General features: G+C 42.7%; 1 protein-coding gene across 2 annotated transcripts in view; it reads right to left on the bottom strand.

Moving 5' to 3' along the window:
* Positions 1 to 20689, bottom strand: part of MFSD6 (major facilitator superfamily domain containing 6) — a 68289-nt gene that overhangs the window by 6533 nt on the left and 41067 nt on the right. For both annotated transcript variants that reach the window (XM_004701495.2, XM_045295930.1), the window contains exons 3-5: positions 19453 to 19550; positions 2905 to 3066; positions 971 to 1069 (exon numbers count right to left, since the gene is read on the bottom strand). In XM_004701495.2, coding sequence (XP_004701552.1) covers positions 971 to 1069; positions 2905 to 3066; positions 19453 to 19550 — 359 coding nt within the window. The remainder of the gene's footprint in view (positions 1 to 970; positions 1070 to 2904; positions 3067 to 19452; positions 19551 to 20689) is intronic.

Below are 20689 nucleotides of genomic sequence, written 5' to 3'. Positions count from 1 at the left end.
CATGAAATCATCAATACCAGCTGATCACACACCTCACCAAAGAAAAGCAGTTCCAGCCATCGCATTCCAAAAAGAAAAGCAAAAACTCATTACCATTGAGTTAGTTAATTGTGCCAGCCTGGCCGATAATCACGTGGGGCTGGTTGAAAGGCGGAGGGATAAATGGGTGGTGAAGCCTTGCCTTTCTAGTTCTCGGGTCTCTTGTTTTGTGATGGTTGCACCGGGTGCAGCTGCTTTAGCAGTTCCCTGCTTCAGCTTGCAAGATTGACTTCCTACAAGACATCCCCAAGGAGAAGCTACATGGACCTATCCCGATGCAGCCCTGGGTGCTGGAGCAGCCGTGTGGAGACCCTTGCTAGTGCTGAGATGCTTGTTCGTTCACTGACTCAGCTTTCCTCCTGCAGTCGGCATCATTGCCTCTGTTTTCTGAGGTGAAGGACTTTGTGGACTGGTGTTGGGTTAATGGGTTAATGTTGGACTTGTGGTCTTGGGCAGCATTGGGTTGGGATGTTTTCGTGATGCACATTTTCTTTACATAAAACTCGCTCTTATACATGAGTGGCTGTGGATTTGTTTCTCCAAAGTACCTAGACTAATACAACCATCAAGTCAATGACACCCACAGCAGCCCTGTAGGATGGGGTAAAACTGCCGCTGTGAGGTTCCAAGACTGTAACTCTTTATGGGAACAGAAAGCCCCATCTTTCTCCCACCAAAGAGCTGGTGGTTTTGAACAGCTGACCTTAAAGTTAGCAGCTCAACTCATAACCACAATTCCACCAGGACTCCTAGCCATCACATTAGGGGTGAGTTAATGAAATGTTTGACTAGTGTGGCTCTCGAATGATGTTATAAATATCCAAATGGCCATTGGCAGAAGAAAAGGTTCCCCACCCCTGATGATGGGGCTGTGTATGTGCAGAATTCCCATGTTTGAAACTTCAGAACCATCCAGAACGGTGATGTTTACCTTCTTCCTCATCTGGCACTGCCAGCCACTGAATCAGGGCAAAGAGCAAGAGGATCACCAGGCAGGCCATGCCAATGCCGCGGAAGGTGGCAGCAGCCCCTGGGAAAACAAGCAGAGCACTCTGTGAAGTCATCTCAGGGATACCAAGAACCCCATCCGAAGCTGTCGCTGTTCTCAAGTGCAGGCGAACCAGGACAAAGATCGGGATGAACCAAACAACAGTGGCTGGCCATTTGCTTGATAGGTTGAGAAAACACATGGCTTACAATATGTCTGGAGAGCCTAGGGCTACTATTGGATTGGCTGCAGGTCAACTATCGATTTGTATTTATAAAGAGTTGTCTGAATGCCTTTTGCCAAAAATCCACTGGTGATCCCCTCTTCCTAAAAACCAACTACCCAACCATTGCCAAATGGCTCTATTGCTCTGTGGTGGGAACAGTAGAGTACAAATTATGCGATCAATAGAAACATTTCTGGGCCCACCTTACATTGATGTAGCAACATTCAAGATCCCTGGAGCAAAATCGTCTTCATTTCTACCCTAGCCCTGATATTTCCTCTGACAGATCTCTGACAAGGCAGACAGATTGTGCTGTCACAGATGTAATGACATTACCAAACCCAGCACATGAGAGGGTGCTCCCCCCAAAAACTGGAATTGCTCTGGGCAGAGCAGAGCTTTGGTAGTACTCCTTTTTCCCACAAGGTATCGAACAACTTGCTCTGAGTTGGTGCACCCAGTGGCACCTCCTAGGAAGGTTCTCTCTGGTCACAGTGAATTTTTGTGTAAAAGCAGTTGTGCTCAAATCTTGTTTTTGTGATGGCTGATTTAATAGACCAGCATGCAGCCATGACATTTTGTGTCCTACTTGGGGGTGGGGGGGGAGAAGACCGCAGAAACTGTTCTGATGTTTAACACAGCTTACAAGGACAGTACTATGGGAAAAACTCAAGTGTACAAATGGTTTTCTCATTTCAAAGGTGAAATGTTGATTGATGACAAACCTTCTGGATGTCCGTCAATGTCCTGAATGGATGAAAATGTCGACTTGTACTGCATTTGGAGTTCTTACTTATTTACTTACTTACCAGGTCAGACTATTAATCAAACTTTCTATTTAGAGGTTCTGAAAAGATTGCGTAACAGTGTGTGACCAAAAAGGCCTGATTTGTGGCAGATGAGGGACTGGTTTTGCCACCATGACAATGCACCTGCTCATGCAGACATCTCAGTGTGGCAGTTTGGGGCAAAAAACAGCATGCCTCTCTTGCCCCACACACTGTACTCACCTGACCTCACTCCATGTGACTTCTTTTTGTGTCTGCGAATGAAGAGGGCCATGAAAGGACAGATATTTGATGACGTAGACGAGGTGATAAAAAAAATGAGGAAGGTGCTGTCAGCCATCCAAACAGATGAGTTTGAAAACTATTTCCAACAATGGAATTGCAGATTTGACTAATGTATTAAGTGTAATGCAGAGTACTTTGAAGGTGATAAGGTCGCTTTGTAAACAAAATTAAATACATAGGGGGGGGGGGGCGGGGGAATCCAGCTTTTTTGGGGGGATGCCCCCTCATATCCTTGGATATGTTTGTGGTTCACAGTCTCCTGATAAAACAACAATGAGGGATTTTTCTTTTCCCTAAAATTACTATCAGCTGACTAAGCCACCTGAGTTCAAACCCAAAGCACTGGGACCAACTGAGCAGCTTGCCAGAGGAGCATGCCCGGTTACAGGCTGGCTCTACTCAACCTTCAACCTAATAAGCACACTCCCTGACCATATGACCAACATGCAATCCAGAAAGAGATTATGAAGAAGACTGGGGTTCTGTTTTAGGCAATGTCCAGGGATAATGTCAGTGTTACTGAAATATCACAAATGTCGATCAAAGGAAAATGGAAAAATAGAAAAAGCCATTCTTACCAAAATAATTGACTAACACGCCTCCGATCATGGCACCACAGCCTCGCCCCAAACCCAGGTGCAGGCCCTGCAGGATGCCCTGGGCAGATGTCCTCAGCTCAGGGGGCACTGCTGCACTCAGGTAAGAAATGCAAGCCGCCCAGATGGCCGCGTGGGTCACTCCTGGATGGGGAGAGAGCAGGTTTGTCTGGTCAGCACTCTTCAGTCCCTCCTTTTGGAATTTCATTGTTTACTTACAACTACATGTTGGGCTGCTAACCACAAGGTAAGCATTTCCAAACCACCAGCTACCCTGTGGTAAGAAGATGCGACGTTGTACCCCTGTAAACAGTTACACTCTCGGACTATAGGGTTGCTATACAGTCTACACTGACTTGCAGGGTTGCTATGAGTCAGTATTGACTTGAGAGCAGGTAGTGTACCCACCACCCATGTCCATCAAACCCAGTCCAACCCAAAGCCACTCTGGAGGGCAGGGTAAAATGGCCCCACAGGGCTTCCCAGGCTGCAGTTTGTGTGCAAGCAGGCTGCCATATCTTCCTCCCACGGAACAGCTGGGGGAGGGGGGTCCAATCACCAACCTTGGTTAGCAGCCCAACACCTAACCAATGTGCCTTAACCAACATGGATCGAGTTAACATAGATTGGTTCATCTATCCACTTACTCTACCACTCAATTTACCAACTAAGGCTTTTCCTCTACCTAGACACCTATTTTTTAACATTAAGATTTTTTTCTCTCCCATTAACACCATCATGAGCATTTTTTAGAGATAAAAGATTCTTTCAAAACTTAGATTATTTCATGTCTTCAAGCCAGTTCAACTCATTGATAAGAATTTGCATTTTCACCCACTGGGTCGATTTGAAGACCTGTGTTGTTTGTATTGGTTGGAATTCTCCAAGTGGGGCCAATAATTCAAAAGATACGATAATTTTAGCTCTTTTAATATAATATTTATTTCCAAGAGTGAAGTGACAATAAACAATGCTATCATTACCAATTTAATTATCTCTTAGCCACCTGCAGGAAGTGGGGGAGAGAGGATGGAGAAAACGTGAAGAAAAAAGGCCATTATTTTATTACACAGCAACTGACCACTGGCCACAGAATTAAAACATATGATTGAGGTAGTACTTTAAATATAATAAAATGCTGTTGTTGCAACAGCTTTTATAGCTAGATGAGATCCAGAAATCATCTGGTTCTGCTTTGATTAAATCCTGGGCTTGTGTCCTAAAAAATAGTGTCATTTAGAGATGACATTATCAGGAACTCAATCTGTCTTGAAAGAATAAGCTAAGAGATCTACATTCATTTAAGATTTGAATGTGACATGAGTCTGCTTCTTATCAAAATGGAATAATCAGAGCTGAACTTACCCACCTTCCTGAAATAACTAAAAACTAAAATATCAAAATATATGAATTAGCTCTCCCGACACTGGACATTAAGCAACAAAGACAGTGCTTGCTGAGGCTGGAAACAAAGAAGTGTCCTAGGGAACTCCACAGAGAGGGCCCACCTTCCCCAGGGAGAAGTCCCACTTAAACTCGGGAGAGGTCTGGCCACCGGGAAGGACGGGAAGCGAGCTGAATGTCTAGGGAGACCAAGGCCGCTGGACTTTGCAGAGCAGAGTAGTAGAGAGAAAACCGTTTCACACACTGCAAAGCTTTAAAAAGTATGAATGCCAAAGTCCAACTTCAAAGTGTGATGTAATTGTGCAACATGGGGAGTGTAGAAGCTCTTCTGGTCAGTCGAGAACCACTGCACTGGCTGAATCAAGCAGAAGCCAGTAGGCCTGATCCAAAGAAGCACGACCTGCAGAAATCAGTGCCCGACCATCCAGAGTAGACAGAAGATCTGAGAGCTAGTGGGTCTACAGTCAGCAAGATGACACGAGACAAGTAAAACAAAGGAGAGCCATGAAAAGCAAAAAAAACCACCAAAAAATAAGCACATAGGCACCAAACGCAAATCAAACTCCCTGCCATCGAGCCGATTCTGACTCGTAGAGACGCTATGGCGCAGGGTAGAACTGCTCTGTGGGTTTATCAAAGTGTACCTCGTTATGAGGGTAGACTTGTCCTCCTGTGGAGCTGCTGGTGGTTTTGACCCACTGACCCTGCAGTTAACAAGTTGCCAACCCAACATGTTATTAACCCACGTTGGTAGCCCAACATGCTGCCACGATGCCAACAGGACTCCTCACATGGGTACAGTCCTCTCAAATGCTTCAGTGGTCAGAAAATCGAACTTCCTCTGTGAAGCCTTCCCTCTTCAGCCCGGCGGCAGGAATTTCACCTCCTGCACGTGAGGAGCTTTCCAAAGGTACGGAACTCACGCAATGTCATCAGACAGTTCTGGCTCACAGTGACCTGACAGCCCAGGGAAAGGATCACTCAGAAGAATGACAAGGATCCACACTCAGAACTCATCCAGGGCTCACTTTACCACCCTGGAAAGAAGTCATGATCCATGCATGGGGTCACACCTGGCTTCTTCATGTGTCTTGGGCTTCCTTGCAGTATGATAACCTCGATATTGGAGAGGATTCGGAGATTGGAACCCTCACACATTGCTGACAAGGCAGCAAAAGTGTACAACCATTAAAGAATAATGATGAATCTGTGAACTGTCTCATGTGTATGACCTTGGAGGACGTTTATGCTGCATGAAATTAATTACAAAAAGACAAATATCTTATAAGACCATTGTTATAAAAAAATCAAGAAGAGGTTTCACACTAAAAGAAACAGACTGGTGGTTCCCAGGGTGGAGGGGGAAGGGAGAGATGGGAAAGCCATCAGCTAGCGACTAGACGGATGTTACCTCGGGTGAAGGGGAAGCCAGCACTCAACAAGAGGAACATGGGCAAAACATGATGGCAAAGGGCAAGTCACTGGGAAGTTTGATAAGTTGTTGAGTATAAAATTTGTGATCTGCTCGGTTAACCTTCACCTAATTCGCAATGAAAAGTGACATATACATGTTTATGATGCAAGTGGAAGAATTAAATAAATCCCACTCCTGGAAAAACAACTAGCAAAACTAAACAATTCACTAGCCGGGACAGGCTTGTTAGCATCGTCGTCTTTGTATACAAAAGACAGTTGTGGTTCTTGTTCTTAACTTAAATGTACAACTTTCTGGTAACCTTCTTAATATTCTAAATTCTAATAAACTATTTTATTATGAATTTACTACTAATAAACTTATTTTATGACCAATTAATAAAAACAACTTAGAAATCTAATAACCATTTCCCATGTTTTTAAGACAAGAAAGGAAAAAGAGAGAGAGAGAGAGAAAAACTTACTACCTGAAACAACTTTCCTGTGAATTTTACAAGGCGAAAGACATCAAAAGCTGGGGAGAGAAAGCGCTCCCATACAGTCTTTTTCTCTTGTTTAAACAACCTAAAAAAGTAGTAGATAGTTCTTATGTGAGGAGGTAAATAGAGATGGGACTTATGCAGTGGCTGGGGTCAATGTGTTGGCACTAACGCTGCCAAAAAATTTTAAATCCTTGACTATGAAAGAAGGCTGGCCTCGTGGCACGAAGGTTCAGCACTTAGCAGCTAACCAGTAGGTCTGTTGCTAGAGCCCACCAACCACTCCAGGGGGAAAAGACCTGGTAACCTGCCCAGTTTGCGACTGTGTCTACAAGGTGCGAAGGGGCAGTTCAACTCTGTCCTATGCAGACAACAACAACAGTGTGAGGGAATGAAGTTGGTGGACCAAACAGAACCAAAAAGATGTTACCATCCTCCTCACCTCTCCCACCCCAACTGATAACAGTAACAAGAAGGCCAGACGCCTGTGCACTAGCTACTTGTTACATAACTACTGCTAAACCTTCACCTTATAAATAGATGCTTAATAAATCCATTGACAAAGAATGAATCCAAAACAGAAAATCAGCTCCCCAGTCCTTCCTTACCAATACTGGGGCTCCTCATGATTAGTTTCAAGGTTTAACACAAACAAAGATATGTGTCCAGTACTTACAGTCAAGACCTTAACTGTTTGGAAAGGTATGAGGGGGCTTCAAAAAGTCTGTGGAAAATTTTCATTATCTTTTCATTGCATGCTCCCATGAACTTTTTAAAGCCCTCTTGTACTAGACTCACATCATATACTTAGAATCATCAAAACAAAAGATGCTTAACATGTAATACAATGCAATTGTAATACTATTACATCAGCTTACTCCACCAGGAATCATGATAAGTGTTTTGCATAGATGATATCTCATTGACTCCTCCAAGGTGCTAGCACTATTTTTCTTAATAGGTACGAGAGATTCAAGTGCCTCAACCAAAGGTAACACAAGCATCAGGGTAGGGTAGCATCTTTGACAACCCAGGAAGTCTAAGTTCAGAGCTGGAGTGTTGGTGTACTACAGTATAACTTATATCCATAACAACTATGAAAGCATTCTATAATACATTCAAACATCTACTTTGAAAGGTTTTGTTAGTATCAAATTTAGCCAACAACCTACCAACTCAATCATTAAACTAAACAGCTAATACGATAGAAAATAGGTATTTTCACTACATTCTTCCCTTGCCTCCTACAGGGCTGACATGCCATACAGTATTTACCAAGTGTCTTATGTGTCCCAGGTCACTCTTTACCCTATAATATTCAACACTGGTATCTGACTCTGCAACATGTATTTTGAAATTGTTTAGTATTAGCCCGTAAGAATGCTCTACAATAATAAATGACATGTATGAGCAAGCAAAAGGAAATTTTCTTTCCCAAGCTAACAGCTACTCTCTATAAAATGCTGTGTGACTTAAGGAAGCCAATCATAATGACTGGGAGGGGAGAGCACTGACAAAATACCAAAGAACTAAAATGTTTGGGTTTGGGTTTGGCTGTCTTCTGCCACTGATTCGTCCTAATGAACAAAGCCTATCTATCCCATTGGTACCAGTACCTGGATCAGTTATGGTAAAACTGTTTCATACATAGACCAAAGCACAGATGTCAGTGAATTCAGTGTAGTTTTCAAATACTGGAATAAAAAGAGGGCCTCTGCAAGGCTAATCAAATTGTGGTAGTTACATAATCTGTTGTCAATTTGTGATTTAAGAGTGAAGGGGTGGAGTTTAGCCTGTCAATCAGGCTGCAGCTTCATGACCTCATTTGGAGGCGCTAAGAAGATAAATAGCTCACTGGAGGTGGGACACAGGCTTACTCCCTGTGAGACATTCCTGTTGAGAAGACACATGGAGGTACCCTAGAGCCACGTGGAGACCCCTGCCACTTCCACTGCCACTAGATGCACAGGACTTTCTACCCACTGGCCTGTGATCTTCCTGCATTCGCATCATTGCTTGTGTTGCATGGGTCTGAAGAGGAATTTATAGATTGGTATCTGACATATGGGCTAATATTGGACTTATGGACTTGATCTAGACTGGGCTGGGATGTTTGCTCAATATTCAATTGCTCTTATATATAAAGATCTTTCTTATACACTTATGAGAGTTTCCCTGGATTTGTTTCTCTACCCCTACTAACACACTAGTAAAACTGGGTAAGAAACTTCCTTTAAAAAAGTCCTCAGTGGAGACCCAAAGCCCATTTGTAGGCCACTGGAGATCCCCTTGCAGAGGGGTATCGGGGAGGAGACAAGCCAGACAGGGTGCAACGATGAAAAACACAACTTTCCTCTAGTTCCTAAATGCTTTCTCCCCCACCCCCACCCCCCATCATGATCTGAATTCTACCTTGCAAGTCTGGCTAGACCAGAGGATGTACACTAGTACAGATAGGAACTGGAAACACAGGGAATCCAGGGCAGATGATCCCTTCAGGACCAGTGGTGTGAGTGGCAATACTGGGAGGGTAGAGGGAGAGTGGGTTGGAAGGAGGGAACCGATTACAAGGGTCTGTATGTGACCTCCTCCCTGGGGGACAGACAGCGGAGGAGGGGGTGAGGGAAGACATTGGACGGGGCAAGATGTGACAAAATAGTAATTTATGAATTATGAGGGGCTCATGAGGGAGAGGGGAGCGGGGAGGGAGGGGAAAAATGAGGACCTAATGCCAGGGGCTTAGGTGGAGAGCGGATGTTTTGAGGATGAATGTGCGAATGTGCTTTACACAATTGATGTATGTATGGATTGTGATGAGAGTCATATGAGCCCCTAATTTTAAAAAGAAAGAAAGAAAGAAAGAAATGAGAAGCTGTTACCAAGGGCTTGGGTGGAAAGAAAATGTTTTGAAAATGATGCTGGCAACAAATGTAAAAATGTTCTTGACACAAAGGATGTATGTATGGATTGTAATAAGAGTTGTATGAGCCCCCAGTAAAATGATTTAAATACTTTGAAATAAAAAGGCCTCTATTGGGCAGGCAATAAGTAGAGCCTGTATTCATTATGGTTAGAGATAAATATTGCAATCTTACTGGCTTTACATGTTAGATATCTTTTCCTGTTCATATAAATGTCAACTGGGCAGGGACAGGAGGTTCCACATAGTCATTCAAAGATCAAGGCTGCAGAGAGTCTGCCGTCTTCAACAAGGCCTCAGTAGCTGTCCTTAATATCAACATCCATCTAGCAGAGACGGTAGGAGGTGACAGCACATGGGGACTTTATGGATGAAGGTTCGAAGTGCACACGTAGTTTATGCCCCAATATGACCAGCCAGAATTTGTCATATGAGCACTCTATGTTACCAAGGAGGCCAGGAAATACAACCTAGCTGTATGTCCAGGAAAAAATGGAATCAGAGCAGATGAATAGGAAGCCAGTCTCTGCTGGAATTGGAAATTCCAATTATCAGAGAACTTAGTAGTTTTCAATTTCTCTCCAGGTATTTATAAGGTTCTGAAATAGGATTTCCTGTATTTTTTAAATAGAGTTTTACATAATAATCATATAACAGCATGTAACCATAGTATATGAAACAGGGCTGTAGAATCAATCAAACAACAAGCTTTTATAATAAAACTTTCTACATGCATGAATTCAAAATGTACAAAGCCTAGTGTTTGCGGTTAAGAGAGAACAATAAAGTGCTAAGCTATGTTACATAGGCCATAAGTTAGAGGAAATTTGAGAAAACGGTGAGATAAATGTGGTATGCAGTTGGAAGAAAAAGATTCTTGAAGTGAAAAAAAATACCCACTATTCAGTTAATTCCAATTAATAGCAACCCTACAGGATAGAGTAGAACTGGGAAAAGAATGGGGTTTCCAAGACTGTCCGTAATTACAGAAGCAGACTGCTACATGTCTCTCCTGAGAGTGCCTGGTGGGGTCAAACTGATGACCTCTGGTAGCTGCCAAGCATATAATCACTATGCCACTAGGGCTCTTTGATGGCTGGAGTAGATGTTTCTCAAACGAATTCTAAATGGGTAAAATAATTTCTGTTTTAAAGCATGGAGTAAGAATAAAATTGCTATCTTATAATTTATGACTCTTTTAAGTAAAAATTAGTTTTAACAGTAATAGCAATGGTTTTATTTAGTATGCCAATTTCTCAAATGAGATGCTGAATTTAGAGTATTTGTCTATATTTTGTATTTGTATAGCATGCAACCTGGGTTTTAAGGGTTAAATTAGACTCGGACTAGTGGAATCAGAAAACCTTCAATATGGATGATAACAAATTGGAATTTCAATTAGAATCTAGAATTTCAACTGTCTGATAAGGTTACATACATAGTAATCCTCTTTTAATTTCTCCTTGCTCTTTCAGAGCTTGGGAGAAACCTGGTTTGTGCTCTCCTGAACGTAAGAAATAGAGTAAAATTTCATAAATGTCAACTCAAGCCCTCCCATTGGGGACATTAAAAATCCATCTTTAATCAAAACCTTTGCCTCTCTCTATCCTCCTAGCAGAGCATCGTGCAGAGAAGGAACTGACAAAGACCTCGTTTTCAACCCTCGACGTGTGAGCCATTCATGCAAGTACTTCACAAAGGTCTCTTCCGTGATAGCAGTGCCCAGGTCGGCCTTACCCTCCATCCTTTAAGACAAAACCCACAGTTGTTACCGACTTGATTCTGACTCTTGACAAGCCCACGTGTCCCAGGGTAGAACTGCTCCATGGGGATCTCTTGGCCAATCGTCCTTACAGCAGCAGATCACTCGTCCTCTTCCATGGAGCCTGCTCAGTGGATTCCAGTCAACAAATTCAGAGTCCTCGCTGAGGGCCAATCACTTGTACCACCCACCCAATGCTATTCCTGACACCTGTGGTCAGAGCGAGCATCACCTTGACCGGGGTCATAGCAGAGCCTGACAAGGATTCACAACCCAAACTCAGGCAGTTTCCTTATTGTTGTTGAGTGGAAGGTACTGGGTTTGCAGAGTAAAACTCCTCATAGGCTTTCTAGATTGTGACCTGTTGGATGCAGTTAGCCAAGCTTGGTCTCCAAGGCACCTCTGGTTAGGCTCAACCCCAGGTGAAAAAGGACCATAATGCATCTGGGTTCAGTGTTTAACAAATGCTTCTATTCCTTATCACAACTATAAATGTTTAAATACTTCTTATACCAAAGTCAAGAGAGAAATTCCTATGGATTTCAAAAACAATATCATGAAAAACCAACGCCATTATCCACCTGCCCCACCCAGGAATGTTTTAGGAATGCACACAGAGCACAGTAGAAGTTATTTCTGTGCAGAAAGTATGTCTCATACTATTTTTACATGGTACCAGTTTCCCGCTAAAGAATCCCATATTTTCTGGCAACTGCAGCTGGACTGCTGAAATCATAGGCCTGTAAGAGGATAATAGCTACTGACTGTAAGCCAAGAAAGATGACAAGAAGCACACAGCTTCACAATACCCAACAGCATCCAGTGGTCTTATTTTGATCTCAAACATAAAGGGCAAGTCCAAAAGTATTGCTTCAAAATCATAGAAACCCTCGTAAAACAAATGGATCAAATGTGAAGTGATTGTTTCTCAACATATCTTCATTCCACGCCTATGTAATTCTGAAGGTGGTGTTTCTAATTCTCGAACCCTTCCCTGAAGTACTGGGTGCTCTTTGATTTACACCAAGTCCAAATAGGTTTTGGCAGCCTCTAGGGGCAGTGGTTCTCCGCCTTCCTAATGCCGCGCCCCTTTAATACAGTCCTCATGTTGTGGTGACCCCATAGGTGGGCGGATCTGCACGTGGGCAGATCCGCCTGGAGACGGATAGAGGGGCGGTGTCTTGTTCCTAAGACCATCGGAAATATGGTCTTAGGCGACCCCCGTAAAAGGGTCGTTTGACACCCCCCAAGGGGTCGTGACCCCCAGGTTGAGAGCCGCTGCTCTAGGGGCTCAAATTGTGTACCTTTTAAATGTTCGAGTTTAGAGAACCCAAAACGTCTGAAGGGGCAAGATCAAGGCTGTAGGGTGAATGAGATAAGGCTTTTCAGTGACATTCTCACAGACTGACCCAGCTTCAAAGAATGAGCAAATGTGTTGGTGTGGTGGGAAAAACAAATCCTTGGTGCAACTTTCTGGCCTTTTCCTCACCAGTTGTTGTTTTTGTTATTGTTGTCCTTGTTCTTGTTCTTGTTGGGTGTCATCAGATCCATTCTGACCCATAGCCACCCCATGCCCAACGGGGCAGTTGTTAATTTTCTTAAAACTTCTTCAAAATAAGTCTCTATGATCATCCTGTGTCCTTGGAGAAAATCTGCAGTGTCCATCACCTTCTGAGCTGACCTCTCTGCCTTGAATGTAACTGGCCCAGCAGAGCCCTCTGAAGGCACGCTTTTGATTGGACCTTTCTATGGCACATTGATACATTCATGAAGATGCACTCCATGAAATTGTCGTCGCTAGCTTTAACCCTGCCTAGAAGACGGATACAGAGATTGGCTCCTTGAGCTAGCTACTCTTCACACAATACTTTTGGCACTCACTGTATTGAAAGCTTGCTGAGGCCAATATGTTCACTTAAAATTGAAAATGTTGAACCATGTGAGATCCCAGCTTCCTTAGCGATCATGTCAATAGTAAATCTATGGGCCTCTTGCATCGATTTCTGGACTTCAGCCACCGTTTCTTTATATCTCGAGGTTTACAGTCTTCCCTTCCTTAATTCATCTTTGAGGCCTTCTCAACCTTCCTTCAAATATTTGATCATCTTAAAACTGCTCTTTTACAGTTGCATAGTGTCAATAATTTGGGAAGATATCCACATGAATTATTTTTAAAATATGACATTAACTCTAACCTCAAAATCATTTCCTTTCGACATACTCCCTTTGAGACATTCCTATAAAGAAGACACATGGAGCTACACTAGAGCCCTGGAACTGATGGAGCCACATGGAGACCCCTGCCAGCGCTGAGATGCTTACACCACTGGATCCACAAGACTTTCCACCCACTGGCCTGTGATCTACCAGCATTTGGCATCATTGTTTGTGTTGCATGAGTCTGAAGAGAACTTTATAGATTGGTATCGGACATATGGGCTAATATTGGACTTATGGACTTGATCTGAACTGGCCTGGGATGTTTTCTCAATATTCAATTGCTCTTGTTATAAAGCTCTTTCTTACACACACACACACACACACACACAAATAATTTCCTTTCATAGCCCTAAAGTATTCTCTTTAAGAGGAGCTGATACCAAGGGCTCCAGTAGAAAGAAAATGCTTTGAAAGGATGATGGCAACATATGTACAGATGTGCTTAACACAATGGATGTATGAATTGTTATAAGAGCTGTAAGAGCCCCCAATAAAATGATTTATTAAAATTAACAACAAAATATATAAAAAATAAATGTTTAAAGAGGGGGGAAAATATCCATTTTTAAAGGCACCGTAATAAGATTAAAACTTGTGTATAAGACTGTAATGTGCCTGAGGTCATCCGGTGGTCTCAGAGACGTGTATAAACATAAATACTAATAAACCTGTGCTTGTATGAACGAGAACCCCACCAGCAATATTTTTTACTCATCCGCACAGCCTCCTTCTTAGGGGTCTAGAGAGGACAAAGTCTGCATTTCCGCCCCATCTAACTATTCCCAAAGAGGCTGACAAGACAGCTGTGAAAGGATAGACTTCTTCTTAACTAGGAGTTATAGCTAACCCAAAGGGGGAAGAAGATCCGGAATACAGCACATCCTCTGTTTCCTTCCCTTCAGTACCCACTAGGTAGCACTAGTTCTCGTGGTGTTTGAAGGATAAAACAAGAGTAAGAGAACCCAAAGATGATCCTTCTCACCTTTTTAAGAAGACTCTTCTGTGACACTAATTCCAGCAAAGAGTGGAAGTGCTGATTGTTCAAGATTAAAATTATCAGTGACGAGCGACATCTCCCTCTTCCCGCCATTCAGTGACCAAGACTATGCCATCGGTAATTATCACAGTTAATAATGCCAACCCAAGAGTTAAGGGACATCTTATCATCCCAGTGGAACTCTTAGATGTGCAAACAGTTGCTGTGCTCAGCTGCTGGGGAAAGATCGGAGGTTCGGGTTCACAGAGAGGCATCTCTCAAGAAAGCAGGGCGCTCTGCTTTTCAGACAGCAACCCTGCACACAGGACTACCCTGACACGATGAGGGGGGAGTCCGAAAATTGTATCGTGACAGTGGACTTGTTCTGTAATAAAAGTATGCAGTGTTTGCTGATCATCGTGTACGGATTTTCTGCATAGCAAATAAGGCCACCATAAGTACAAGGGCTTTAAAAAAAATTGCACAAGTCTTTGTAAGCGTGAAGAATGCAGGTGACACAGGATTTATTCTACACTCGTGATCCACTCCTTTCCATGGGGTGGGCGCGAATCAGCAAAAGCACGGGGTTGTGTCTCTGTCGCACAGCCAAAATAGTCAGCATTCACTTCCGCCGTCTTAAACACACAGAGCTCTGTGGAAACTGGTCACACAGATCCCTCTGTCAGACCAGGAGGGTATGTAGTCGCAGAACCCCTTTTTACTTGTTTTACTTCAGCAACTAGATCTCTCCTGGCACAAGCAGAAAATAGAAACGGCACATACGAGTAGACACCACCACAGAAAAGAGAATCATCCTTTAGATTCAGAACATAACTGGCTCCCTAAGACACCCTGGGTGCACACAAATAAAAGATGGCCTGATCGACGGTGGAGGGTGATAATCCACCAAACCATGGCTCCAGGGCACTGTTCCCTTTCCCTGGAGATGACATTCTCCTTTCCACCGCTATGCTTTGGCATCTGGCTTTTCTATCCTAGGCCTGCTCTCTTTAGGGCAGGGCTTCAAACCAGTCCAAAACAGTTTAGCAATTGCTATTTTAAAGAAGGGTTGTGTATCCATTGCACAGCAACCACATCTGTTGCCAGTGATATTTTGATTCAACAGCTGTACCTCAATCAAAGAGGGCGGCCAGTAGCACCATGCCATGTGTTGCTCTCCAAGGCCCTGTCAATGACCCAGTCTTCCACAACAGGCTCCTGGAATTTCAGGAGGAAAGACTGTTCTGGGACTTTTGGAGACCAGGGCTCTGGAGAACAACACATATGCAAAGCTACCATGTTATTAGCCATCCTCTTTGAGGGAGGCAAGGTGTGTGTTTCCGACTGGCCACACACACACGGCCCTGGTTTACTTCAGCCATTGCTGAACCAGTTTTCATTGGTGGATTCCTATTCGCCCTTCAAAATTCAGTTCATACATGATTTCCTTAGGGGATTTCTCAATGATACTTTCATACTCCCTGTCTCACAAAGCTATCGAATCCTTACATGCACCTTGTTCTCTGTTCTCTGTGTATTTTTCTATACCAGACACAGGTATAATGTGATATGTTTCCTTATAAACCATAACATATATGAATATATATGTTCCATATAAAACATGACACAACCTAAGAAAACCTAACTCGTTGCCATTGAGTCAAATCTGACTCATAGCAACCCTATAGGACAGCATAGAACTGGCCCTGCATGTTTCTAAGACAGTTTATGAGCCTAGAAAAGCCACACCTTTCTCCCATGGAGCGGCAGCTGGTGCATTTTCACTGCTGACCCTGTGGTTGGCTGGCCAATGCCGCGTAGCCCACGATGCCGCCAGGGCTCCTGCCACATAACAGAGTAACTAGGTATTTACACATTTGGATTGGAAACTTTCAGGCGTGTGTGTGTGTGTGTGTGTGTGGTGTGTCTCAGCACCAATATATCTTTGATAGGTTAATAGGAAAAAACATTTTCAAATTACAGCATCTTTTTTCCCTCCTATTATGTTAAATTCTTCTTTTGCTCCACAACCATTGTGGATGCTTCCGTTTTTGACTCACTTATGTGAACTACCCTTTCGCATCTAATTCATAATCAGTTAAAAGGAGAAAGGGAGGAAAAGATACATGTATGTGTCTTTATAATATAATCATCCAGAACCTTTGCATAGCATCGGTCCACAGACAAGCTGTGTACCGATAGCAGCCGCAAGGACTGGCCTCATAGAAGAGGAGCTAAAAGCGGGACCTTTATAAGCACTATGCTGTATATACTTTGTTATCGTCTATTCTTTGCTGGGGTTTGCATTTGTTACTGTGTTATTGGCTCACCTCACCTTAATTCCAGATCAAGGAGGCCCCATCGATGACAGAGGATAACCCTGCCCAGCCCTGCACCGTCTTCACAGGCCTTGCTATGTTTGAGCTCATTGTTGTAACCACTTTGCCAAACCAATTGTTGAAGGTCTTCCTCCTATTCGCTGACTCTCTGCATTACCAAGCATGGCGTCCTTCTCTAGCCTTGTTCCCTCCTGATAACATGTCCAAAATACATTTGGGTGAAGCTTGCCACCCATGTTTCTGAGGAATATTCTGGCTGTACTGCTTCCGAGACAGATTTGTTTATTTTTATGGTAGTTCATGTCTCACTGCCATTAAGTTGGTTCCAACTCCTAGTGACGGGATTCTGGGCTCTCTAATTCTTTACAGAGCCAGACAAAACTCACTTTTCTCCCACAGAGTAGCTAATGGGTTTGAACTGCTGACTTTGTAGTCAGTAACCCAGTGCCTCACCCACGGTACACCACGGCATATCCAACGTTCTTCACAAACGCCATAATTCAGATGCACCACAGTTAGTGCTTGGCCTTTTAAAAGGACGCAATGCTGAGATGAATTCTCCACCTCAAGACTCCAAGGAGCTCCAATTATTCTAAACAATAACTTATTTTTTAAAAAATCATTTTACGGGGGGCTCTTACAGCTCTCATCACAATCCATCCATTCATCCAGTGTGTCAAGCACATTTGTACATATGCTGCCATCATCATTTTCAAAACATTTTCTTTCAAAACTTGAGCCCTTGGTATCAGCTCCTCATTTTGGCCCCGCCCTCACAAACCCTTGATAATTTCTAAATTATTATTTTTTTCCTGTCTTACACTGACCAATGTCTCCCTTCACCCACTTTTCTGTAGTCCATCCCCCTGGGAGGGGGTTATATGTTAATCATTGTGATCTGTTCCCCCTTTCTTCCCCACCCCACCCCACCCTTTTCCCTACCCTCCTGGTATCACTACTCTCATTATTGGTCCTGAGGGGTTTATCTGTCCTGGATTCCCTGTCTTTCAATCTCTTATCTGTACCTGTGTACATGCTCTGGTCTAGCTGGCTTTGTAAGGGAGAATTGGAGTCATGCTAGTGGGGTTGGGGGAGCATTAAAGAACTAGAGGAAAGTTGTATGTTTCGTCAGTGCTATACTGCACCCTGACTGGCTCATCTTTTCCTTGTGAGCCTTGGTCAATTGTCTACAGATGGGCTTTGGGTCTCTACTCCACCCTACTCATTCACACTGATATGCTTTTTCGTCTGGGTCTTTGATGCCTGAGACCTGATCCCATCAACACCTCATGATCACACAGGCTGGTGTGCTTTCTCCATGTGGGCTTTCTTGCTTCTCAGCTAGATGGCCGCTTGTTTATCTTCAAGCCTTTAAGACCCCAGACACTGTATTATTTTTTGATAGCCGGGCACCATAAGCTTTCTTCACTACACTTGCTTTTGTACCCATTTTGTCTTCAGCGATCGTGTTGGGAAGGTGAGCATCACAGAATGTCAGGTTATTAGAACAAAGTGTTCTTGCATTGAGGGAGTACTTGAGGAGCGGCCCAATGTATGTCTGCTACCTTATTATGTCCCTATGTCCCTATTGTTAAATATAAATACATAACGCTATATTATATATACATAAATATATTAAAACGTGCCTGTATTTATATCTCTATAAATGTCCTTTGCCTCCTAGTCCTTACCTCTATTTTCTTTTACTTTCTTCTTGTCCCACTATCATGTTCAGCCTTCATTTGGCTTTCATTATTTCCTCTTGGCTGCATTGTACTTCATCAAGCCCCACCAGGCATCCTACGCCCTCCTCACCACCGATTTTAGATTACTTGTTGTTCCCTTGTGCCTGGGTTTGTTGGCTCCCCCCTAACCCCCACCTCCCCCTCTCCCATATCCCTCTAGAACTGTCGGTCTGTTGCTAGTTTAAAGCCAAATTTTATTTTCTGTTTGTTAAAAAAAAATCCTCTTTCATTATACATAGACTCAAATAAGATTGGAAAAAGCACCTTTAATGGTATGTAAATATTTGAATTTTATAACTTTAATGTGAACTTAAATTACATATTTTTCATTTAAGGTTTCATTTTTCCATTGCCATGACAGACTTGATAAATGAGCTTCCATTTTTATGTTTTACTTAGATGTATAAATAGCTTCATTTGTAATTCATGACAAGAAATTAATTACGTTGAATCTGCTACATTTATATATTTTGGGTGTTAGAGAAAATGATAATGGTGATTTAGAAAGCTAATGAAATCATACATAATCACAAACTATTTTAGAACAATTTATGATGTCAGGGTCTGGGCTGTCCACAGAAGAACCTTCACTCTAGGGATTTTGTATTAAAATTTTATTTTAATCGCAAAGCTAAGCACCAAACACTAGCAGGGGGTTCAGGATATAGTCTGGATTGAAATAAGCTTTGAATGTAATCCATGTTTCCAGTGCTCATAAGCCATACAGCAGGAGCCTCCTAGAAATCACTTCAAAATTACATTTTGAAAGGGAATAATCAACAAAGCAAAGAGAGGATCTCAGGTCAAATTATTTCAGCAAAGATTTAAAAGGATTCATGGGGAAACAATGCCCTGCTAATACAGTTTAGCTATAAGTACGATAAAAAAATGATGAAAAATATAAAGCAATTATCAGAACAATCTCTTACAATAGCATCAGTCACCTACAAAAACATCTCTAAAAGATAAATCCGTTTACATGTAAAAAACGCCTTTGACTCTATATGCCTAACAACTGTCACATGAGTTTATCCTAGAGTCCTTTTGTTTAACCAGAAGGATGTAGGTCAAACCCAGCTTTGTTTACCTAAACAAACAGAACAGGGTAGCCGAAGAACCAGCCCACTGACATCACCTCTTCCTTAGCAACCACTTCAGACTCACATAAAGCAAGAGGCCCGTCCTTCCTTTGTAGAGTCAGATCTCAAAAACCACAGTCATAGCTCAGTTGAAAAATAATTCCAATCCTACCTTGAAGAACTTCCATGGGGAGAACAGTCCAGGCATTTTCCAGGTAGGAAATATAAATATAGCGAGCTGTATTGCAGGCCAGGCCAATGTACAGAACCCTAAAAAAGCAAAGAATCATAAATTCAGTCCCTGCACAACACACAAATATTACCGACTTTCTCTCTCAAAACCATCTATCCTTCAGCAGACGGTGCTGCAGACTTAGAGAGTGGCAAAACTAAATTTAACCATGAACTCCTGGAATAAGAACATTCTAACATAGCTGCCCTCTGCCTTTCCAAGATCCTTGTTGATATAAATGCAAGCATCGCCCTTCTTGAAATCTAGTAGCAGAAATGATGCTTTAAAGATCATCTGGGCACACCACCACCTATATTGACATTACTAGTTTATTTCCAGGGGGCTGTTGGGTACACACACCTGGGACTACGGCCACTTCAGGATGATGGGGGAAGGACAAGATAAAAAGAAAACACGTGAACATGAATGTGGCCTCTCCTGTAACATCCAAGACACCAAACCACGTCACAAGGAGATTCTAAAGGTCACTGAAATCTATCTTCCAATGATCAATAATAATGGTTTGGAAATCCCCCCACCCCCAAGCCCGGAATTCAACAACTGATTTGTGCTCAGTTATTTTTTTAAACCATGATACAAATGATCATATGCTTATAAAATATAAAAGTAAGAACAACATTGTTTTAAAGCCTCAAGATTAAGGTTTCTCTCTCACTCTGAGCTAGACAGGCTGGTTTGGAAGGAAACGGTGGCTGCTTCTTTGAACAAACTTGAAACAATGGTTTTTGGGAATTTGGGATGACAAGGCTCTGTCTATTTCTAAAGATTTTAGTGTTTCCAGAGTGAAGAATGTCCCACAGTTATTCATATAAGGTTTTCAATGGTTAATCATTCGGAAGAAGACCGCTGATTCCATCTTTGAAATCTGTTCTTGGTCTGGAAGCTCTCCTGGAGCCTTGACACTTTCCAGCATCATGGCAAGATGCACACCACACCAGGATGACAACGGAAGAGAAGTGGTGGTGCTGCCTGGGGGAACCCTGCTGCAGGAGGCAGCGCGAATGCATTGAAAAGGAAGGATGTCACTTTGAGGCCTCCGTGCACCTGACCCAAGCCATGGTATTTTCTTTTCTTTTTTTTTTTTTTTAAATCATTTTATTAGGGGCTCATACAACTCTTATCACAATCCATACACACATCAATTGTGTAAAGCGCA

This window comes from Echinops telfairi, unplaced genomic scaffold (genome assembly GCF_000313985.2).
Source record: "Echinops telfairi isolate 266 unplaced genomic scaffold, ASM31398v2 ScPeMD7_3;HRSCAF=10, whole genome shotgun sequence".
Taxonomy (NCBI): Eukaryota; Metazoa; Chordata; class Mammalia; order Afrosoricida; family Tenrecidae; genus Echinops; species Echinops telfairi.
This window is presented reverse-complemented; position numbering and strand designations above follow the sequence as displayed.